Source organism: Abramis brama (assembly GCF_963993115.1).
Source record: "Abramis brama genome assembly, chromosome: 1".
NCBI lineage: Eukaryota > Metazoa > Chordata > Actinopteri > Cypriniformes > Leuciscidae > Abramis > Abramis brama.
Window position 1 is genome coordinate 78831831 of NC_139963.1, and position 25665 is coordinate 78857495.

Genomic DNA, 25665 nt, shown 5'->3' on the forward strand with positions numbered 1-25665 from the left:
CGTAGGTCATCACACACACTCAACACACACTTTTCTTTTTTTTCAACATTTTGACAAAAACAGGACAAAAATCAGTCAAGGCAAATCAAACAGAGACAATATAATTTTATCAGAGAAAATACACAAAGAATATCAGAATCCTAAGCAAACAGAATATTAATATGCACTAAGTCAATCAAACAAAGGCTAGATTTAAGGCTTTACAGCAACTTACAGCGACTATCCCTGAGAGCCCAAATCTAGTAGTAGTTATTAGGGACTCTGATCACAGGAGATTACAGCGATTTCTTCTCTAGTTCATCTTAAAGGATTTCACTGGTTCTTGCAGTAACTGCTAATCTAATCTTAATTCACACTGTTCTTGTAGTGACTGAATCTAGTCTTAATTCACTGACAAACCCATCTCTTCCCAGAATACTGTTTCCTGTTGCACTCTTCCCATTTCCTGTCTTCCCGATCAGAGCAATCCTCAGACACTCCTGATCATCTTGTTCATCTTCAGCACCTGAAATCACAGCGGTAGAAAGAAAACTTAGTTGAAATGAAGCTCAAACTTTAATATTGTTATGTTGGATTGTAGAATTTGCAGCTGAATGCTAATTGATTATGAACTGGAAAAAAAACAAACAAAAAAAAAACATCTCAAGTCACTTGCAATAATAATACTGGCTTAACCGACCGTCTGCTAGCGGTCTCACGTCACCCAGGTCAGATAAATCCCATCACATAGAGCCTCTTTCACCTAGCTATCATCATATAGAGACTGTGTCTGTTCCCCGAATTAGGAAACCCAAAACACTCCTAAACCCATCTAAGGGTAAAAATTTAATTGATGTTCAACAAATTATAAACAGCTATAATACAGATGAGCAAATGGAATGTATATACTTATTCTATGCTTGTGGAAAACACTGCATATACTTTTCAGTCTCTCCAGCACACACTCAAAGTCCAAAGTCTCCCAAAGTCTCTCCCACATCTTCACAAAATACAATGATTACAAATGATTATGAATGTATATAAAATGTATGAAACGGATACATAATACTACTGAGATTTGATGATGAGATTTGAGTCTTCAACATGAACCTCGTCTGAAAGGCAAAGGGGGAGGTGTTGCAGTAATTTATAGTAATATCTTCAGAATTACTGAGAAGTCTAGTTTAAAATATAATTATTTTGAATTGTTGGTGCTTAATGTAGCAATATATAGTACAGGCCACCAGGGCACCATACAGACTTTATCAAAGAATTTGCTGATTTTCTATCAGAGTTAATACTGGCTGCAGATAAAGCTCTAATTGTTGGTGATTTTAATATACATGTAGATAACGAAAAAGATGCATTGGGATTGGCATGTAAAGACATTCTGAACTCAATTGGAGTTAGACAACACGTGTCAGGACCTACTGATCGTCGTAATCATATTCTAATATTATCACACGGAATAGATGTTGATGCTGTTGAAATTCTGCAGCGGAGCGATGACATCTCAGATCATTATCTAGTCGCGTGTAAACTTCATTTAGCCAAGGCTGCAAAGCCGACTCCGTGTTACAAATATGTTAGAACTATCACTTCTGCCATTAAAGATTGCTTTATCAATAATCTTCCTGATCAGTTTCATCATCTCAGCATCCCAGATAGCTTAGAAGAACTCGATATTGAGACAGAAACTCTTAACTCTCTCTTTTCCAGCACTTTAGACACAGTTTCCCCTTTTGCACTTTGTAGCAACTGAGAACGAACCAAACACAAATTAATCTTCCAGGTGATTTGTTCAAACATAATTCCACATAGAACTCAACATTCCAGACCCCAAATCACCATTCCAGAGCCAGAGCCATAAAATCAGGCTCCAGACAGTCTCTGCTAACCAACGAAAACCCCCAGCTAAGAACTTGATGGCCATGCAAACTTCGAAGAGATAAGCTCAACTAATGGAAGAACTTGTCAGTGTGAGATGGTTTTTAAAAGAATGATTGGTTCAGAGATGGCACAACTCAGTGCTCGATCAAGATAACAGCAGAAGTTGTTGGACCCCCACGACAGATACACAAAACAGACCCCCTTCTCCTTAAGGACCTCTGAATGACCCAGAGTTAAAATCTCTTCAAACCACAAGAACTGAGATTTTACCTATAACAATACATAAAATAATCCCAGAACAGTTTTCGATGGACTTATAATCAAACATCATGCAACTACATAATTCTGTTGTTTCTACCACTTATATGCATGTTTAATAAGCTTAGATCCCATGTAAGTCATTTAATGGTTATAACTGTTAGATGTTTGAATGAAAGTGTGTTGTGTTTCATATCAGTATGATCGTATGCTCTTGATTCAAAAGATGGCTTGATTGAAATCTGTGTAAAATGTTTTGTATTCTTATAATAGTAATAATGTCTAAACTGTGGCCTCTTGTTCTCTCTGCTAGTGCTGGAGAGAAAGGAGATCACAGATAACGCATGATTTAGGATAAGAAGAGAATAGAGCCACCTCTTAAATTAAGTCAGTGTCTAATTGGTTAGATCTCTCCTAGGAGGTTGGACAAACATGTGAGTTTAAAATCTTAGACCTGAACAAAGTTAGGAAGAATTCTCAACAAGGTTGAAAAAGTGCACAAAGGGAGAAGAGACCAGAGTAGACGCGTAGTAACCATGTAGATTGCGCAGAGACAGAAGAACCCAAATCAAGATCAGAAGAACGGGTTCAACAACTTCATTCAAGCCATCTTACTACTCTCATCTCAATTTTCTTTCTTTTCTTAGTTCTCTTAATTTCCGTTGTAAGGCTCAGTTCTAAGTTAAGTTTTGTGGCAAGATTTCGGTCCACGTTTCTTCTGCAAAGCCAGCTTCAACAAAGACTTTCATTTATCCGCCAACACCACATGATTGGCCGCCCCAGACATCCATCCCAGCATGAGGACACCAGCCAACGAACTTTTCCTACAACAGAAGGGAATCCCCAAAGCAAAGACGCAAGTAGCCTCCAGACTCTTAAACTGAACTGGTGCATTCAGGGTTTTTCCTGGGTCAAAATTGGTCTTCGGTGGTGGCTGATCGACATGATCATCCACACACAGCAAAGAGTAGCCTAGTACCCACATGATCCGCATGCCCAATATTGACAATAAATGTTAAATTTAAAATAAATACAAAGAAACAGTTTGTGATTTTTTTTCTTATCCTATTTACTACACATATTGTCATAGGCCTATACATACTGTGGATTATTAAGAGTAAATTTTACTAAACACTCTTGCTAAATGAGGTAAGTACACTTACTTTCTCATTTCAGATGTGTGTTCTTCTAAGTAATGATTTGTTATACACCGATTCAGACACTGACGAGCAGACCAATTGCTTTAACCATTCATTATAATGAATTGGCTCAAAGGAGTCATTAGGTCGCGAATCGGACTTTATTGTTGTGTGGGAATCCTGGCTGTTTAGGACATAACGAACATTTTTTTTGCGTTTATTTAAAGTTATGTCAGCTGAGAGAAGATAAGGAGATAAGGCAACTTTTTTTTGACTGCAATTCACACCCAAAGCCAATTAACCCTCTGAGGTCGGCAAACGCACCGGCGCGTTTTGCTGGATTTTTTCCACATTGTAGTACTATAAACTTAAATTACTCCGTCATTTATGGTCATACAGAAAAAAGAAATATAAAAAAAGAATCTGTGATATTTCTACTTTTGTATGTGTCCACTTACAATCAAATCAAAACATTGTGCCTTTGTAAAAAAAAGAAAATAAACAGGGTGTGCGTTCTGCCCCTCCGTCGCGGTGAACTTTTTTTTCTTGAGCACGTCTATAAACTGAAACAAAACTCAGCGAATCCTTGTCACACATTTATGAGCCATACACCTTTATAAACACTTAAGTGTGTACTTTTAAATGATCAGATTCAAAAAGAAAACAAATATTCTCTGTTTAAGTAATTTGTATAAAACCAATAAGATGTCCAGCTTCTCAAACCCTTCCTAATTATTTTTTAATTTACCACGCCCACTCGCGCAAAAGATATTCACATGCAAATCTCCACATGGAACGCGAATGGCTCATTACCTCAACAACAAAACACTTCACTTCACTTTTCGTCGAGTTTGAAAGATGTGCCTGAGCTTACATTGGATTTACCTCAGAAGAAGAAGAACGCGATTTGAAGACAATAAAGATGTAAGGTAAGAAATTCTTACATATTAGTTTGCTATTGTTGCATAAATGTCACATTGCAGTTGAACTGTTGCTAGATATATGGTGAATATTATAATATTTAGACCCGTGTTTACTGTTACTGTGTTTGTGAATATCTGCTCAAACGTAGATATGTAGCCTATATGGTAACCATAATGTTTTATATTCGAGCGCGATCGCGTTTGAATGTATTATATTTTGGATCGCGATCGCGTTTGAAAAGCAAACGGCTTCATGTTTTTACTATTATCTCATTTCATATCATCATAACGAATGGAAACATTTGAAGTAACATGATAATCAATATATTTTTCTCTAGCTTAGTTGTTACTGAAATCTTTTGGAAGATTTATACTGTTACGCCCGTTTCACACATACTCCGTGTGCAGTGCGTGTGCGGTGCGGGTTGCAGTGCGTATGCAGTGCAGGAGCAGCACATGCAATAGTGCTTTCACATATGCTGCGTTTGCAGTGCGTAACTGATCCGCTGCTGTAGGCTATAACACATATACATACTCGCTATTTGTATTTCAAATCCAGAAGTTATCAGCAACTTTTATTTAAAAAAAGTTTTTTTTGTCAGCATTGCAATTCTCTTTGTACACCTATACACTCTTTAATAGACATATTCACGTTTAAACACAATTTAAACAACATATTATTAAATGCATTACTTCTATATAATTATATATTAAGTTGCTCAAGCAAGTGGTAAAATATTTTACCATGTACAAATATTAAAATCGAATAGCCTACATTTTAAATTAAAACTTAAAATTGACAAAAACAGCAGACTCATACCTTTTCTTTTGCATAATTTAAATCTTTATACAATAAACCTTGCATGTCACAAAGAACTTGTTTTTCCACCTCCACGGATGAGACGAGTGTTGTTCATTATGCCTTGTTGAAGTAAATTGTATTTTCCCTTGATTTACCCGCGGTCTTAACGTCTCAGCATTGCGATTATCTTTGTACACATACTCTTTAATAGACGTATGCACGTTTAAACACAATTGCAACGGCAGCCTATTATTCAATGCATTACTTCTACTAAAGTTGCTCAAGCAAGTGGTCAAATATTTAACCATGTACTTATATTAAATCGCAAACATTTTAAATTAAAACTTAAAATTGATAAGAACAGCCGATTCTCATGCCTTTTCTTTTTCATTTAAATTTTAATACAATAAATCTTGCATGCCACAACTTGTTTTTCCACCTCCACGAATGTGACAAGTGTTCATTATGTCGCCTTGTTGAGGTAAATAGTAGCTTTCCTTGCTTTACCAAAAACATAGTATTTATTTAAATACATTTATGGTGAGATTTATACATTTTATTTAATTAATCGCATTTATGGTGAAATTACAACATTTGCAGGTCAATCTGTGTTCATTTTGACCACGAAACATGCGCTGTCACTTTAATTCAGCGTTTGCAGCACAGCAAAAATAGACTCGGTGCGGAAACGATCTCTGCACTGCTGTATACGCACCGCAACTGGAACGGATCGCCGGACTGCAACCGCGTGCAGTGTGAAAGCTCTAACCTGTTAACATGGGTACGGAAAAAAATACGCACCGCATACGCACTGCAAACGGAGTATGTGTGGAACGGGCGTTATAGGTTATTATTTTATCCAGCACTGCGCATAGCTTATGCCTACAAAGCACAACAAACCTGGTGTTTACTGTTCATTATATTAGCCTATATATTGTTGGAAACGTGTGTGTGTGTGTGTATTCTGTGAATTTTAAAAAGCAATTTTAACCAGAAAAATCATGCAGGCCTTTCTCTTGATATCAGTATGTTCACTTTTTTTTCAGGGCCCAGATGACACTGAGTCCTGCTGACTTCAACATTCACATGAGTCTCTGTACATGAACATGGTAGAGTGAAAATCAAACACCTTGGAAATGAAAGGTATGTACAATGTTTTTAGGAATGGCACAAATGTCTCTGTCTTTGGATCACTCTTTTCAACAAGAGCTTTTTTTGGCACTTGTTGTGTATCTTTGGATTATGTTGTGTTGTAAATAAATCCAAACAATTTAAAAGCCATTCTTTTTTAAATGTCCTCATTTACAGTATTGTGCAAGGTTGCCCAGAATGACAGGGGCAAATGACAGCCTGATAGCTCCTAATAGGGCCATTAGGGGAGGGTCTTTGTCTTTCTCAGGTGTGAAAAGCTTACATATTAATGACTTCACGCATAAGGCTTTTAGACACAAAACACGTCGTAAAATTTTTAAATCAATATATTGTCTTATTCTGAATGAGCAGTCAGGGTGATTTTCACATAGTTTTAGAGCAAATATTCTAGGCTACGTGATACAATTTTCAAAAGTCTTGTGAAGAAATAATCAGTATGGGTTTCATGGCCTTATTTCAGTGAGAATTTTTTTTTGTATTTTCACAAACCACGCATAAATGTCATTATCTCAAAACTACAAACTTTTACATACATGCTGTTGATATATTATTGTAGCAGAGTTTGTGCTGAATACAGTGTAATTAGACTTTAGCCATGAAAATGTCACAAGTAACAGAAATAACCAGAAATGTCAGAGCATGTCAGAACACCTCCAGGGCCCAGAAAACAGCTCAGACTCCAGAGGGTTAAGCAAAAATATTCTCCGAATGCACCACGTGAAACATGGATTCGGTCTTCCGACCTTTAGGATCAGTTGATTTTGATCGAGGGAGAGAGCAAAGACAGAACTGAAGACTGAGAGTGCCCGCGCGGGGGTGATAGTTACAGCCAGTTCAAATGAACCGCGAGTCATTTGCTCGGTTGTAATAAGTGATTCTTTCGAATTCCCTATAAATTAATTAATTCCTTTGAGCTAAATTAAATTGTCAGAATCACTCTATTAACGCTACAGCTTAAAGAAGATTAAAGAAAATAGTCCAACGCCATGGTACAATGAGCACACTCGGGCCCTTAAGAGAGCAGCCAGAGAGATGGAGCGCAACTGGAAGAAAACAAAACTAGAGGTATTTCGCATTTCATGGAAAGAGAGTTCGATTGCATACAGAGAGGCCTTAAAAGCTGCTAGATCTGCTTATTTTTCAACCCTATTAGAAGAAAATAAACAAAACCCTAGGTATTTAATTGAAACAGTGGCTAAACTAACAAAAAATAAACCCCAGACGTTTCCAAGCAGCACAGCAGTAATGACTTTATGAACTTCTTCACTTATAAGATTGATAATATCAGGGACAAAATTATAACTATGCAATCGTCTACTACAGTATCGCATCAGGGAGTGCATTGTAGTCTCCCTGAGGAAAAAATGTATTCATTCATTGCTAATTTACAATTATACATTTCTAAATTATGTCATATGCTCTCAATGAAAAATGCAGAACAATTAGCAGTCTCTCCAGTTTTTTGCGATTCCGCGATCGCTGAATACAACGCAAAATCATCAAATTGTCAAATTTTTTTGCGATGCTGCATAATTCCTAATTTAACCGCAAAATCACAAAAATGAAAAAGACCTCACAAAACATAAATTATAATCACTCAATTGAAATATCTCTAGTTTAATTAAAGTTTCAATGCATTTTTACGTGGATACAGATGTTGCGGGAAAAGGGAAAACTCCTTTTCCTCGATTTACTGAAGCCTATAATGTAAAACGCATTTTGCAGCTGCACAGCTAGCACAGCGAGTGTCTGGCTCACTCATTGGCTGTGCTGCAACGCCAAAGGGGCGCGGCCTTAGCCTATATTAGTCCCCAAAAAAACACCATGATTTTAGCAGGTTTAACGTCTGAAGCGACAACTTGCCAGATTACTATAGTGCGGCCGGCTACGCAATACTCATTCCCTACTCTCAGGATAGTAACCGAGTAGTTCCCTTTCGAACGTCCACTTCGTATTGCGTAGCTTAACGCAGTGGGGACGCCTTGCAAAACGCCGCACAGTAAGTAACTGGTTGCCTACTGCAGCTCAGGACCCCTCAACTCAGGATTTACCCACAGTTCTACAGTATAAATTACTACACCTGCTGTTAATATTTACATAGGTCAGGTAGAAAAATTGCCCATAGTTTGTTTTAAAAGTTAATTTGAAGAGAATTTGATTAGACCAAAATAAACAAGCTTTATGCATTGTTTGTGATTTGTCATGTATGACTATTGTGCATCTGACATAATACTGTTATGGTAAATGTGATGTCCTAATTATAAAATATAAAAATAGCAATTTTTTTTTCACAAATATCTGGAAATTACCACCACAAAATAAGTTATTTTGATTGCAAAAATCACACAAAAAATAGTGCAATCCTGTAGGGACTGAATTAGTTCATGCGGTCATGACCTCAAGGTTAGATTATTGTAATGCTCTACTGGGTGGTTGCCCTGCACGCTTAATAAACAAACTACAGCTGGTCCAAAACGCAGCAGCTCGAGTTCTTACCAGAACCAGGAAGTATGACCATATTAGCCCGGTTCTGTCAACACTGCACTGGCTCCCTATTGAATATTGTATACATTTTAAAATATTGCTGATTACTTACAAAGCGCTAAATGGTTTAGCTCCGCAGTAATTGAGCGAGCTCTTAACACATTATAGTCCTTCACGTCTATTGCAATCTCAAAATTCCGGCCAGTTGATAATACCTAGAATATCAAAATCGACTGCAGGCGGTAGATTCTTCTCCTATTTAGCACCAAAACTCTGGAACAGTCTTCCTACCATTGTCCGGGAAGCAGACACACTTTGTCAGTTCAAAGCTAGATTAAAGACATCTCTTTGGACTAGCGTACACATAATACATTATAGACTTCTATAATCCAATGTAAGGCTGGATAGATTAGGTCAGCTGGAACCGGGAACACTTCCCATAAATCCTGATGTCATTATTACTAACCCTAAGCCTAACCCTAACAGTATTCAGAGAGCGAATTTGTGTTTTTTTGCATTGATCTGAACTGCCAAAATAGACATTACTGTTGGTTGAACACAAGTTAATAGATATCAATCAACAAAGTGTCCTGTGCTAACCACACACCGGCTATAGGTGGAGTGGAGAGATTTGGCTATAGGGTGATGTGTGGCTAAATTACACAGAACCGACTTGTTGCTCAGCACATGAAATTAAACTACTTACCGTGATCTCAGACTGTGTTTAAGTGGTTTCTCTAATGCATGGATCTTCATGTGTAGATTCAGGCGACTTTTAATAGAGAAACTCGACCCGCACTGATCACACGTGTGCAGCTTCTCTCCAGTGTGGATCCTCTCATGTGTTTTCAGATTTGATGACTGACTGAATCTCTTGTCACAGTGTGAACACTTGTAAGGTTGTTCTCCAGTGTGGATAATCTCATGTGTTTTCAGATGTGCTGATCGACTGAATCTCTTGTCACAGTGTGAACACTTGTAAGGTTGTTCTCCAGTGTGGAACATCTCATGTGTTTTCAGATTTGATGACTGACTGAATCTCTTGTCACAGTGTGAACACTTGTAAGGTTTCTCTCCAGTGTGGATCATCTCATGTGTTTTCAGATTTGATGGCAGACTGAATCTCTTGTCACAGTGTGAACACTTGTAAGGTTGTTCTCCAGTGTGGATCCTCTCATGTGTTTTCAGATTTGATGGCTGACTGAATCTCTTGTCACAGTGTGAACACTTGTAAGGTTGTTCTCCAGTGTGGATCATCTCATGCGTTTTCAGATTTGATGGCTGACTGAATCTCTTGTCACAGTGTGAACACTTGTAAGGTTGTTCTCCAGTGTGGATCATCTCATGTGTTTTCAGATTTGATGGCTGACTGAATCTCTTGTCACAGTGTGAACACTTGTAAGGTTGTTCTCGAGTGTGGATCATCTCATGTATTTTCAGATGTGCTGATCGACTGAATCTCTTGTCACAGTGTGAACACTTGTAAGGTTTCTCTCCAGTGTGGATCCTCTCATGTGTTTTCAGATGTGCTGATCGACTGAATCTCTTGTCACAGTGTGAACACTTGTAAGGTTGTTCTCCAGTGTGGATCATCTCATGTGTTTTCAGATTTGATGGCTGACTGAATCTCTTGTCACAGTGTGAACACTTGTAAGGTTTTTCTCCAGTGTGGATTCTCTTATGCGTTTTCAGATGTACTGGCTGACCGAATCTCTTGTCACAGCGTGAACACTTGTAAGGTTTTTCTCCAGTGTGGATTCTCTGGTGCAGTTTTAAACCATTTGCTGTAGTAAAAGTCTTCTCACACTCAAAGCACACGTACTCTCTCACACCAGTGTGAATTTTCTGATGTTTATGTAAATACAGCAGAAGTGAAAAACTCTTTCCACACACAGAACATGAATGTGGCTTCTCCTTAGCATGAACTGCCAGGTGTGTCTTCAGGACTGATGCCCTAAGAAATGTTTTGCCGCAGTGATCACATGAGAACGACTTCTCTCCGGTGTGGATCCTCATGTGAATCTCAAGATTTTGTTTGCTTGTGAAACTCTTTCCACACTGAGTGCAGGTGAAAGATTTCTTGGCTCCTCTTTCCCTTAAAAATGTCAGTTCTTCACTCTCCTCCTTCACTTCACTCAGTTCTTCACTCTCCTCCTTCACTTCACTCAGTTCTTCACTCTCCTCCTTTACTTCACTCAGTTCTTCACTCTCCTCCTTCACTTCCATCAGTTCTTCACTCTCCTCCTTCACGTCTCTCAGTTCTTCACTCTCCTCCTTCACTTCATTCAGTTCTTCGATCTCCTCCTCCTTTACTTCACTCAGTTCTTCACTCTCCTCCTTCACTTCACTCAGTTCTTCACTCTCCTCCTTTACTTCCATCAGTTCTTCACTCTCCTCCTTCACGTCTCTCAGTTCTTCACTCTCCACCTTCACTTCACTCAGTTCTTCACTCTCCTCCTTCACTTCACTCAGTTCTTCACTCTCCTCCTTTACTTCACTCAGTTCTTCACTCTCCTCCTTCACGTCTCTCAGTTCTTCACTCTCCACCTTCACTTCATTCAGTTCTTCGATCTCCTCCTCCTTCACTTCACTCAGTTCTTCACTCTCCCCCTTCACTTCCATCAGTTCTTCACTCTCCTCCTTCACTTCCATCAGGTCTGACATGAAAGAAAAATATATTAAATTTAATTTTCAGTACATCAAAATAATTAACCGAGAGAGATATAAAGTGAAAGGACATGAAAGTGAGCCCTGATGTAATGGTAGAAAGTAGACAACTGCTGTAGAGCTGTAAAGAAAGACCCTAAAACAACTGTTATAGACATCAGCAACAACCTCCAGATGGCAGGAGTGAAGGCATCACAATCTACTGTTCGCAGAAGACTTAATGAACAAAAGTACAGAGGCTACACCAGAAGATGCAAACATTTCATTAGCAAGAAGAATATGAAGGCCAGGCTGGAATTTGCCAAAAAGAACAGAGACACGCCTCAAACATTCTGGGGCAAAGTTTTATGGACTGATGAGACAAAGATTAACCTTTACCAAAGTGATGGAAAGGCTAAAGTTTGGAGAACAAAAAAGATCTGCTCATGACCCCAAACACAAACAAGCTCATCTGTGAAACATGGTGGATGTAATGTCATGGCTTGGGCTTGCATGGCTTCTTCTGGGACGGGCTCATTAATCTTCATTGATTATCAGAAACACTCAAGTGTACAGACACATTTTGTCTGCCAATTTACAGAAAGATGCAACCAAACTGATTGGGAGATCCTTCATCATGCAGCAAGATAATGACCCAAAACACAGTGCCAAAACAACAAAAGAGTTCAACATGGGCAAGAATTGGAAAGTTTTAGACTGGCCAAGTCCATCTCCAGACTTAAACCCATAGAACATAAATTTTACCTGCTAAAAAAGAGACTGAAGGGAGTAACCCCCCAAAACAAACAATAACTGAAAAAGGCTGCGGTGAAAGCCTGGAAAAGCATTACAAAAGAAGAATGCAGGAGTTTGGTGATGTCAATGGGTCACAGGCTTGATGCAGCTATTGCAAGCAAAGGATTTGCAACTAAATATTAAGTCTTATTCAATTTAATGAATAAGGACTGGGAACACTTCCCATAAATCCTGATGTACTTGGTACATCATAAAAAGGATGGTGTATACGCTAATATTAGTCTCTCTGTTTATCCCGAGGTTTACCGCTGTCCGCCGGATCCAGGCCGTATCCAGATCTGATGAAGGACTAGCGCCAGGACACGATGACAACGCAGTCCTGAAGTGTCAACTAGTCTCTCCCCTGTGAAGGCCTCCTTTCCTTTCCTTTACCTCTATACAGATAAAACGTTGTTGGGATAATTCCGGTTTGCGTGGCTACGCAGACGTGACAATTTCTGAATTATACATTTTTAAGGCCTAACAAGTAGTTTGGTGAGGGTTGATTTGTGAAGGACTACACGCCTGCGCACATATATGCGCGCATACCTATCGACCGAACATGTGATGTGCATGTGTGCGCAGTCTGCGTTTTTGAGGTTTGTGCAAAGAAAACGGATAATCATTTCATGGAGTGCGTTCTTGAGACACCAGGTACTTTATATGCGGATGGAACGGCCGGAGCGCATTAAGGGTTTTCTGTTAGAACGGTGTCGTGTTAGCGACCCCTAAGTTATTGACTAATGAACTTGGCAACTTCAACTTCTGTTACGCTAATTTCTATTATCACTGTAAAGCTGCTTTGAAACAATCCATACTATTAAAAGTGCATTGTAAATGAAGGTGACTTGACTTAAAACACAATGGTTGAATGTATCAAAGGCTTTTTGTAAGTCTAACATGACCATGCCCCAGAAGTTTCCATTATCTACCTACTTTTTTATATAGTTGGTTAGAAACAGTAAACAGGAATCCGTAGAGTGTGATTTACGAAAGCCAGACTGGAACTCATAAAGTAGGTTTTGTGATTTTAAGTAATTATCAATCTGTTCAAAAATTATCCTTTCAATTATCTTTGACAGACAACCAAGAATTGAGACTATAATTACCAGGGTCTAGTTTACTCCCGTTCTTATATAATGGAATCACTCTGGCAATCTTGAGGTCATTGGGAAAGTATCCTTGTTCTTATCGACCTGTTTATAATAGGAGTAATGCTCTGAGTAATGATCTCAGCGGCATCCCTCACGATTCTAGATGGAATCAGAGCATGTGAGCGGAGTGGAGCGCGAGCGAGCGGATCTTGCGAGCGGGCGGATCTTGCGAGCGCAGAGCGGCAATTTCAAAAGGACGGAGCGTCGCATTTCCCGCTCCAATTTCGCTCCGCTCACACCACGAGTCTGAAGCATGCTCAGTAAAGCCTGACCCTGAATCCATTTGTCTTGCACAGTCATCAACAGTATACTATTTTCAGGCAAAACTCGGCTCAATAATGGAGTTCAAAAAGTAAAATGAGAACAGGGTATCTGCACATTTTTTAAAGTCATATTTAAGACTTTTTAAGACCCGAAGAAATCAAAATTAATACCATGCATTAGGGGGTGTGCAATATTGACAAAATATGTCTCGATCGATATTTTCAAAGTTTTGTTGGTAATAATTAGATATTTTACTGATTGTGTTTTTGTGCTTGGTGCCATGGCTGGTTTAGGCCTGTTGTTGACAGCTGACTGACGAAGATATTCATATTTTTCATACTCTATGCAGTGTTCAGTTCACAGCAGTGACAGAAATTAAAATGTTTTATTAAGGGGTAATATTTGTCATCTTAAATTGATTTCCAGGGGCATTTTCACCTATTTATTGACATTTGTAGATGTATGCATCACCTTTTATGTCAAATTCTAACATTCAAATTAAATTCTATTAGAATACTTACACAATACCACTGTTACCAGTCAAATTAAATCATTAAATCAAAATCCATCTTTGCAGTGCAGAGGTGACACAGTGGCAGCATAAGATCTGGCATTAATATATTTACACTGTATTTACAATTGCATAAATAAAGCTATGAGATTGTTAAATATGAACTGATTTCTAATTTTAACATTCTAATTAAAAAGTACTCTAAATATTAAACTAAAGCTGCCAGTAGGTGGCGGCAAGTCACTGTTTTAATCATAGATAATATCATATAATAAAGGCCTTTATTATATGATATCTATGGTTTTAATAAATGATTTGAGGGAGTCATTCATTCAACCGATTCGTTCAAACGGCTGATTCATTCGGGAAGCAAGTGATTGTTCATTGAATCATTAAATTGATTCGTTCAAAAACGCGGATTCCAGTCAAAAACTCATCGCTGTCTGTTGCATTGAGACTCTGCTATAGCTTCATTTTGACAAAAGTGATGTCAGCTCACAGTGCCGCTCGTACATTGTTAAAACAATGATTACAATATCATAATAGACAATACACATCGCAAACCACTACACACTGAACTTAGAATTGAACTGACATTTACCAACTCGCTTATTCTCTCCTCCTGTTTTGCGCGTGCGTGTAGGAGACGGACGTAATGCTGCCGCGAAATGCGCGAATGACGCGAAATGTCACGTGAACAAGCAAATCCACAAAGAATGAATAATAAATAAAAAAAGTACGCTAATTAGATGGTTCTAATTTAGAAAACATTTAGATATGTTTAAGTCAAATTGCCATCGAAAATTTAAGACCTTTCATAAGTAAAAAATAAGACTTAAGACTTTTAAAGGCCTTAAATTTTAAAAATCTAATTTAAGACTTTAAGACTTTTTAAGGATCCGCGGACACCCTGGAGAATTCATACGGTGTAGCCTATCAATATAAGTCGCTCCGGAGTATAAGGCGCATCAGTCAAAAAATGCGCCATGAAGAAGAAAAAACATATAGGCCTAGCCTCGCACTGGACTATAAGTCGCATTTATTTAGAATTTTATACAAAAAAAAAAAACAATGTTATGAACGGGACAGTTCTCCGTTACGGACGTGAGCGCTCTAAAAGCTTTAAAACTTAAGATTTAAGACTGCTTTAAAACTTTCATTGAGACCTCAAACAGAAAGCACAAAGCCTGTCTTTAAATTTAATTTCATTTTGTATTAATTGTATCTTAATTTTAATCAAGGTTTCATCAACCAATTGTCTGGATTTAATAAGTAGTAGCCTAAATATATTAGAAAATAGATAGAAAATAGAAAATACCACGATACGAAGGCGCCGGCGTGAACCTGGAGTTTGTCTCATGAATGAACCGAAACTCAGCGTATAGCCTACTTGCCTCACAGACCCGACACATAGCCTATATATAAAGCTTGAAATGTCTACTTTAAAACAGAACAATTCAAAACGAAAGAAAACAGACTGCTCTCCCGTATGAAATGTGCATTTCTCTCAGGCGCGTTCACTAGGCTAATGCGAAGATCACGAGTCAACATCTTTCCAGCCGACAGACATAAAAAAAATTAAAATGTCTTCTGCTATATTTTACATATTCATAATCATTAATTTTGCCGGTTCGTTGTGACAGCATTTAGGTGCTTTATTGGCAGCGCCACCCTTACATGTTACATGAACGCGTCAGCACTGAAAAGCACTTTCTTTTGGGGGCATTTTGTTTGTGTTCAGACTTTCTCATTTGCCTGCGCGATGTTAGAGGACGCTGTTAATAAAGTTGCGAGTAGGCCTACACATTGGATTCACGTTTATTATTATAGGCTATTTAAAAAAATACCCCAGTTTTTATGCCAGTCGTATCATTTTATTTTTGTTGTATTTATCCGCCACACACCTTGAAGGCCGGTCCGTGAAAATATTGTCTGATATTAAACCAGTCCGTGGCGCAAAAAAGGTTGGGGACCGCTACAAGTGATATAGGCCTACATGTAGATTTTTTTCCTTTTTTGGAGCGAGCGGGGGGTGATTTGAGTGGAGCGCGAAGCAAACTGCGTTGATCGCTGAGCGAAAATGAGCAGAGCGGCCTGATGTAGCTTTGAGCGGGGGAGCGGAGGGGTGAACAGTTCAGTGAGCGATGAGCGGAGATTCTCACCGCTCCACTCCTCTCATATGCTCTGGATGGAATAGAATCTAATCCTGTGGTGTTAGAGCCATCAAGCCTCTTCAGCTTCTCAAGAACAAGTTAGTTACACTTTAGTGCATTGTTATATTATATTGTGTGTTTTTTGGGATGTTTTGGTGAGATATGTCTTCGCTATTTATCTAATAATTTCTTCTCTGACTTTTCTGACTATTTTTGACTATTCTATATTACGTAACCAGGTGATTGTCACATGACTAACTAATTGCTGCTTAAAAGGACTCTGTGTTTGCTACCCACACCCTGATGAAGGCTCAATAGTTGCAACGTGTCGGTGTGCGGTTACTTGAGTAATTTTGTCAAGTCAAGTCATCTTCATTTATATAGCGCTTTGAACAATGTTGATTGTTCCAAAGCGGCTTTACAGTGATAATAGGAAATTAAAGTAACAGAGATTGTTTTGGCTTTATAGCAGCTCTAGAATAAAGTTATTTTCCAGCTAAAGTTAGTTTTTATTGATTCACTTCCGTTGCAACGATCATTAGTTATTAACTTAGGGGCCGCTAACACGACATAATTTTAACAGAATACTCTTACATTTTTCTGCGCAAACTTCAAAAATGCAAAACTCCGCGCTTTGCTCTATCGCTTTTATATTTCATCTTCTATACTTTTATATTTTATCTCCTTTTATCACCTAATTTTAACTTCAGCAATCAGCACAGTGCTCAAATGACAAAGTTTGGATTACTACAAAAACGCAGAATTCTTTCACCCGACCAGCTTACATTCCGGGGGAAAGGAAAACACAACTGCCTACATTCATAAGGATAAGAGAGAAAATGCCTCTTCTGGTTCAAGAATCTACTTTCTGCACTAACTGCCACAGACTTTTACAAAGGATTGCAGTTCTTGAAGCAAAGTTACTTACGGGACCACCAAACCAGACGGAGCACACAACAGAGCTTCGTCATGGACACCCTCAGCATATAGCCGGTGAGTCCCATGAAACTAGTGCTCCTCCACAGGTAGAGAAACAAGCCGATCGACTTACAAATCGATGGCACAAACGGAGCGAGACCCAAAGGCACTCGAGACATCAGATTGTCACAAGCATCACATATTGCAGCATTAGCCATCCTCTACCCCAGATACAGCTCTGACAAGGATTGCAAACACTGGTCTCCTACCACTGCCTTGAGAACAGATTTGAAGTGCTAATGAATGTAAATGAGGAATCCCCTAATGTGATGAATGTGATCGAACACAGACTGAATGGGCCAGTAGCTAACACTGATGCTAACTGGCGCTCAAGGTGGAGCAGACAGCGGCACTCAGCTCAGAGCACAGCCGAGCCCAGGACTCTGATAGTGGGGGACTCCATAATCAGAAACATTAGCGGCAGGGATACAACTACGTGCTGCCTTCCACAAGCAACAACTTCTGATGTAAACAGGGAACTTCAGAACATTCTGATGAAACATAAGACTGCTAATCGACTCATCATTCATGTGGGGAAGAATGATATTCATAAAGAGCAGTCAGAACTCCTTAAGAAGGATTTCAAGGAACTTTTTGAAACACTTAAAAGACTGAAAGTTCAAACATTCCTCAGTGGACCTCTCCCAGCAAGAGGAACAAACAGGTTTTCACGGTTGCTTGGGCTTAATACATGGCTGCAAAAAACCTGCAATATAAAAGGAGTGAACTTCATTGACAACTTCAATCTTTTCTGGAGTCAGAGACAACTGTTTCATCAGGATGGCCACCACCCAAACAAACTTGGTTCAAGAGTTGGTTCCTATGGTGTGACAAACATAAAACTAGTGATCGACCGATATATCGGTCGGCCGATAAATCGGGCCGATATTTGCGGGTTTGAAGTGTATCGGCATCGGCCGATATGCGGCTGCTGCGTTCGCCGATAGTTTTTTTCCCGCATTAATTACAGACAGGCGTCCGCAGGCAGCTCTGTGTTGCTGGAGACGCTGCAGTTCACGTGCAGCCCTTGCACTGCCCCTCCCACACTAGCAGAGTGCTGGAAGCCTCTTCAAGACAGCGGTTAGTTTTAAACTTTCAAAGCATCTTTTTAACTGTTTGACTTAGCTGAAATACACTTTGAAAATGGAAACACGTTGCTCTATATGTGCGTGCAACTATAGCTAAGCAAGTTTGTGGGTCCAAATGGAAAACGCGAATGCCTCATCTATAAAACTGCTTGTCATTGTATTTAGGGAGCTGCAAATAGCGAAGTTTGAGGCTATCCATATGCATACGGCAGCTGTTACAAACACTGGTCATAGGAATAAATAATGCCGACGTTGTTCGGTGATTCAGTGATATTTGTGGGAGTTTTATTCAGCGACCACCTGGCTGAGGTTTGGACGTGTGCTCAAAGAAGCGACGCGGCTGCGACACGCATGCAATGCAGCGCGCTCGTTTGTCCAGGCCGTGGCGAGATGAAAACATCTAACGTACTTTTCAGAATGCCGCAAGCGCACGCAGGTCATCTGACAAAAAAACAACTGACCTTTCCATGAGAACATCGAAAGCTCAGCCGAACAGCGGATTATAGCTGGACAGGGCTGGTTTTTATTTCTTATCTCCATAAATATATGTAGTCGTAAAGGGCTAGAAATAAATTAATCCTTACTTCCTCGTCATCATGGAGAGAGCAGTTATGTTTGCATAGCAACAACAGACGCAAGCGCATGTAGAAGCGGCGCGGCCGTGCTTTCCACACGTTTTAGACGCGATCCCTAATTCATAATAAACTTAGAATCTATTTGGTTTAAAATCGTTTTTGTTTTTGTTTAAAATGGAGATCACGATTACATATCAGACAAGTACACAGAATAACATGTTCCAGTCAAATTATTTTATTTATTATGCTTAAATATTTATTTTCAGAATTTTAATTATGCTTAATATATATATATATATATATATATATATATATATATATATATATATATATATATATATATTCAGTATTTTCAGCACTGAATTTTTTTTTACTTGATCTTCCTCACATGTTTTTTTAAATATTTGTCAAATATTTTTTTTTTTTTAAGTTCAATAAATGTTCCTTTCTTAATTGAGACATTATATATTATATATGTGTCATTTTTATGATGTAAACTGAGTGAGCAAAAGCAGTATCGGCTCCAAATATCGGCCCAAGAAAATCGGCAGCCCGTATCGGTCATCGGCTAAGGCTTATGAAAAGAAAATCGGTATCGGCACAAAAAAATCATATCGGTCGATCCCTACATAAAACAACAGAAAAATATACTTATTTTAAAATATCTTTAAAAAAAAAAAAAAAAGAGTCAAGTTTGGCATTAGGGGAGTTACAATAATATCTCCTCTTAAATAGGTACAATTTCAAACAGTTTTGTAAGGGTGGCGAAAAAGTTTTATTGACATTCGTAGGGAAAAGTTTATCAGGTTCATCTATCCATGGTGAAAATGATTCTAATTAGTACTTTCATGTAAAATAAATATCACTTTAAGAAAACAATGTTTTAATAATGTGAACAATTCTGTCTCAAGTATTTTTTTATGTTATTTAATATAATTTCTTAGTACTTTTTAAATGTCACACCATAGGACACATTTACAGAACTGTTGAGTGAAATATATGTATTTTTTCTTATACACAAAACACTAGAGTTATTCTTACACAACAACATTATGGAAGAAGCTGGATGATCATTTTGCTCATCCAACACATTATGCAAATTATAAGTTTATTGCATTATGATACTGTATGCTCAGCCATAAATTCTGCTTTTCTATAATGTTCAGGATTTTATATTTTAGGATTGCTATATTTTACATATTCATAATCATTAATTTTGCCGGTTCGTTGTGACAGCATTTAGGTGCTTTATTGGCAGCGCCACCCTTACATGTTACATGAACGCGTCAGCACTGAAAAGCACTTTCTTTTGGGGGCATTTTGTTTGTGTTCAGACTTTCTCATTTGCCTGCGCGATGTTAGAGGACGCTGTTAATAAAGTTGCGAGTAGGCCTACACATTGGATTCACGTTTATTATTATAGGCTATTTAAAAAAATACCCCAGTTTTTATGCCAGTCGTATCATTTTATTTTTGTTGTATTTATCCGCCACACACCTTGAAGGCCGGTCCGTGAAAATATTGTCTGATATTAAACCAGTCCGTGGCGCAAAAAAGGTTGGGGACCGCTACAAGTGATATAGGCCTACATGTAGATTTTTTTCCTTTTTTGGAGCGAGCGGGGGGTGATTTGAGTGGAGCGCGAAGCAAACTGCGTTGATCGCTGAGCGAAAATGAGCAGAGCGGCCTGATGTAGCTTTGAGCGGGGGAGCGGAGGGGTGAACAGTTCAGTGAGCGATGAGCGGAGATTCTCACCGCTCCACTCCTCTCATATGCTCTGGATGGAATAGAATCTAATCCTGTGGTGTTAGAGCCATCAAGCCTCTTCAGCTTCTCAAGAACAAGTTAGTTACACTTTAGTGCATTGTTATATTATATTGTGTGTTTTTTGGGATGTTTTGGTGAGATATGTCTTCGCTATTTATCTAATAATTTCTTCTCTGACTTTTCTGACTATTTTTGACTATTCTATATTACGTAACCAGGTGATTGTCACATGACTAACTAATTGCTGCTTAAAAGGACTCTGTGTTTGCTACCCACACCCTGATGAAGGCTCAATAGTTGCAACGTGTCGGTGTGCGGTTACTTGAGTAATTTTGTCAAGTCAAGTCATCTTCATTTATATAGCGCTTTGAACAATGTTGATTGTTCCAAAGCGGCTTTACAGTGATAATAGGAAATTAAAGTAACAGAGATTGTTTTGGCTTTATAGCAGCTCTAGAATAAAGTTATTTTCCAGCTAAAGTTAGTTTTTATTGATTCACTTCCGTTGCAACGATCATTAGTTATTAACTTAGGGGCCGCTAACACGACATAATTTTAACAGAATACTCTTACATTTTTCTGCGCAAACTTCAAAAATGCAAAACTCCGCGCTTTGCTCTATCGCTTTTATATTTCATCTTCTATACTTTTATATTTTATCTCCTTTTATCACCTAATTTTAACTTCAGCAATCAGCACAGTGCTCAAATGACAAAGTTTGGATTACTACAAAAACGCAGAATTCTTTCACCCGACCAGCTTACATTCCGGGGGAAAGGAAAACACAACTGCCTACATTCATAAGGATAAGAGAGAAAATGCCTCTTCTGGTTCAAGAATCTACTTTCTGCACTAACTGCCACAGACTTTTACAAAGGATTGCAGTTCTTGAAGCAAAGTTACTTACGGGACCACCAAACCAGACGGAGCACACAACAGAGCTTCGTCATGGACACCCTCAGCATATAGCCGGTGAGTCCCATGAAACTAGTGCTCCTCCACAGGTAGAGAAACAAGCCGATCGACTTACAAATCGATGGCACAAACGGAGCGAGACCCAAAGGCACTCGAGACATCAGATTGTCACAAGCATCACATATTGCAGCATTAGCCATCCTCTACCCCAGATACAGCTCTGACAAGGATTGCAAACACTGGTCTCCTACCACTGCCTTGAGAACAGATTTGAAGTGCTAATGAATGTAAATGAGGAATCCCCTAATGTGATGAATGTGATCGAACACAGACTGAATGGGCCAGTAGCTAACACTGATGCTAACTGGCGCTCAAGGTGGAGCAGACAGCGGCACTCAGCTCAGAGCACAGCCGAGCCCAGGACTCTGATAGTGGGGGACTCCATAATCAGAAACATTAGCGGCAGGGATACAACTACGTGCTGCCTTCCACAAGCAACAACTTCTGATGTAAACAGGGAACTTCAGAACATTCTGATGAAACATAAGACTGCTAATCGACTCATCATTCATGTGGGGAAGAATGATATTCATAAAGAGCAGTCAGAACTCCTTAAGAAGGATTTCAAGGAACTTTTTGAAACACTTAAAAGACTGAAAGTTCAAACATTCCTCAGTGGACCTCTCCCAGCAAGAGGAACAAACAGGTTTTCACGGTTGCTTGGGCTTAATACATGGCTGCAAAAAACCTGCAATATAAAAGGAGTGAACTTCATTGACAACTTCAATCTTTTCTGGAGTCAGAGACAACTGTTTCATCAGGATGGCCACCACCCAAACAAACTTGGTTCAAGAGTTGGTTCCTATGGTGTGACAAACATAAAACTAGTGATCGACCGATATATCGGTCGGCCGATAAATCGGGCCGATATTTGCGGGTTTGAAGTGTATCGGCATCGGCCGATATGCGGCTGCTGCGTTCGCCGATAGTTTTTTTCCCGCATTAATTACAGACAGGCGTCCGCAGGCAGCTCTGTGTTGCTGGAGACGCTGCAGTTCACGTGCAGCCCTTGCACTGCCCCTCCCACACTAGCAGAGTGCTGGAAGCCTCTTCAAGACAGCGGTTAGTTTTAAACTTTCAAAGCATCTTTTTAACTGTTTGACTTAGCTGAAATACACTTTGAAAATGGAAACACGTTGCTCTATATGTGCGTGCAACTATAGCTAAGCAAGTTTGTGGGTCCAAATGGAAAACGCGAATGCCTCATCTATAAAACTGCTTGTCATTGTATTTAGGGAGCTGCAAATAGCGAAGTTTGAGGCTATCCATATGCATACGGCAGCTGTTACAAACACTGGTCATAGGAATAAATAATGCCGACGTTGTTCGGTGATTCAGTGATATTTGTGGGAGTTTTATTCAGCGACCACCTGGCTGAGGTTTGGACGTGTGCTCAAAGAAGCGACGCGGCTGCGACACGCATGCAATGCAGCGCGCTCGTTTGTCCAGGCCGTGGCGAGATGAAAACATCTAACGTACTTTTCAGAATGCCGCAAGCGCACGCAGGTCATCTGACAAAAAAACAACTGACCTTTCCATGAGAACATCGAAAGCTCAGCCGAACAGCGGATTATAGCTGGACAGGGCTGGTTTTTATTTCTTATCTCCATAAATATATGTAGTCGTAAAGGGCTAGAAATAAATTAATCCTTACTTCCTCGTCATCATGGAGAGAGCAGTTATGTTTGCATAGCAACAACAGACGCAAGCGCATGTAGAAGCGGCGCGGCCGTGCTTTCCACACGTTTTAGACGCGATCCCTAATTCATAATAAACTTAGAATCTATTTGGTTTAAAATCGTTTTTGTTTTTGTTTAAAATGGAGATCACGATTACATATCAGACAAGTACACAGAATAACATGTTCCAGTCAAATTATTTTATTTATTATGCTTAAATATTTATTTTCAGAATTTTAATTATGCTTAATATATATATATATATATATATATATATATATATATATATATATATATATATATATTCAGTATTTTCAGCACTGAATTTTTTTTTACTTGATCTTCCTCACATGTTTTTTTAAATATTTGTCAAATATTTTTTTTTTTTTAAGTTCAATAAATGTTCCTTTCTTAATTGAGACATTATATATTATATATGTGTCATTTTTATGATGTAAACTGAGTGAGCAAAAGCAGTATCGGCTCCAAATATCGGCCCAAGAAAATCGGCAGCCCGTATCGGTCATCGGCTAAGGCTTATGAAAAGAAAATCGGTATCGGCACAAAAAAATCATATCGGTCGATCCCTACATAAAACAACAGAAAAATATACTTATTTTAAAATATCTTTAAAAAAAAAAAAAAAAGAGTCAAGTTTGGCATTAGGGGAGTTACAATAATATCTCCTCTTAAATAGGTACAATTTCAAACAGTTTTGTAAGGGTGGCGAAAAAGTTTTATTGACATTCGTAGGGAAAAGTTTATCAGGTTCATCTATCCATGGTGAAAATGATTCTAATTAGTACTTTCATGTAAAATAAATATCACTTTAAGAAAACAATGTTTTAATAATGTGAACAATTCTGTCTCAAGTATTTTTTTATGTTATTTAATATAATTTCTTAGTACTTTTTAAATGTCACACCATAGGACACATTTACAGAACTGTTGAGTGAAATATATGTATTTTTTCTTATACACAAAACACTAGAGTTATTCTTACACAACAACATTATGGAAGAAGCTGGATGATCATTTTGCTCATCCAACACATTATGCAAATTATAAGTTTATTGCATTATGATACTGTATGCTCAGCCATAAATTCTGCTTTTCTATAATGTTCAGGATTTTATACACATTTACATGTTTTAGCATTGAGGTCTCATTATTTGTGGGGGTGCTGCTGCTGCTGCTGTACTTATTTGCTTTATATATCCAGATGTGTTTCTAATATTCTGACCACCTCATGTATGTAAACAGGGCTGACAGAAAAACTATGAAGTGCAACATCACATTATTTAACTATGACCTCAGGGTTTAATTTACACATTTCTGACTGCTAGCGAACAGTAGTGAAGTGTTGGTCACTAAGCTAGCTGCAGTTAACTATTCTCTTCCAATAAACACTAACTAAAGCTGGCTACACAACTACTGCCTAGATTTATGAGAGGACGATTGAAGTGTTTAAAAGTGAAAAACACAGTAACTTCATCAACTTACCAGCGCGCGTGCTTCGTAAACACTGGAAATGAATGAATGGGGTTCAGTGCTGGAGCTGTCGGTGTTTGCTGGAACTACTATCGGCTGCTCCCGCTCATTCATAGCTCCGCGACACGCGTCACTTCCGCATTCCTCAGGTCTTCTTCTTTGGACTTATTGGCGGCTCGCATTCTTAAAAGAGCATTACCGCCATCTACTGTAGGCAATAGCTCAGAGACAATAAATATATCACAACTCCTAGAACAATCAGGGCTCGAGCTTTCAGCGTGTTCAGCTCCTCATCTACAACCAAAGCCCATCACATTCCAGAGATCAGGGATACTGATACTAAACATAATAATAATAGCCTATCTATATTCTATAGATCAAATTTGTTCTATTTAAAAACTGTATTATTACTGTATACCCCCTTCTACTGAGTTTAAAATCATCTTTAATGTTAATTGTTGATTACCTTTCATCTGGAATTCTTCAATTATATTACTTCTTTCCTCTAAATATGTTTATTAACCCCTTAGCTGTCACCCCCCTTTTTGAGAATGGACATAAAAATGCACTATTCAAGCTTAAATGGTTGTTATTCAAGAATGCTTTGGAGTATAGACCCAAGTTTGGTCTTGTTTTAAAGGGATAAAAATGCAGATTATTACTGAGGTGAAAGCACTTCAAAAAATTAAAGTATGAAAAAGTTATGGAAGTTTAAATTTACATTAAATCAAATATAATTTATTTAATATTTTTATTTTATATAAAATATAGATTTTACAAAATATGTTTTATAAAAAAATTACTATAAAATCAAAGCCAAATATCTAACCAAGTTGTGTTCCAAATTTGAAGTTGATATCACAAAAATTGAAGTTCCCATGAGATTTTGTTTAGGCGTATTACCAAAAATAGCCACCGGGTGTCATTGAATTCCATTGAGTTTAACTGAATGCCTTTCTACC

The 25665-nt window shown here is 38.4% G+C and overlaps 1 protein-coding gene across 2 annotated transcripts; it reads right to left on the minus strand.

Annotated features, from left to right (window-relative positions):
- Positions 1-89: 89 nt before the first annotated feature.
- Positions 90-24842, minus strand: LOC311088319 (uncharacterized protein). Of its 2 annotated transcripts, XM_084122275.1 has the most exons (4): positions 24716-24842; positions 11244-11284; positions 9334-11152; positions 90-505 (listed from the first exon to the last, which is right to left on the minus strand). In XM_084122275.1, the coding sequence occupies exons 3-4, from the start codon at positions 11004-11006 to the stop codon at positions 499-501; spliced, it is 1680 nt and encodes a 559-aa protein (XP_083978401.1). In that variant the 5' UTR covers positions 11007-11152; positions 11244-11284; positions 24716-24842; the 3' UTR covers positions 90-498. The 2 variants fall into 2 exon arrangements, with proteins under 2 accessions (XP_083978401.1, XP_083978400.1); XM_084122274.1 differs by having other exon boundaries at positions 9334-11284.
- Between the last annotated feature and the right edge of the window lie 823 nt (positions 24843-25665).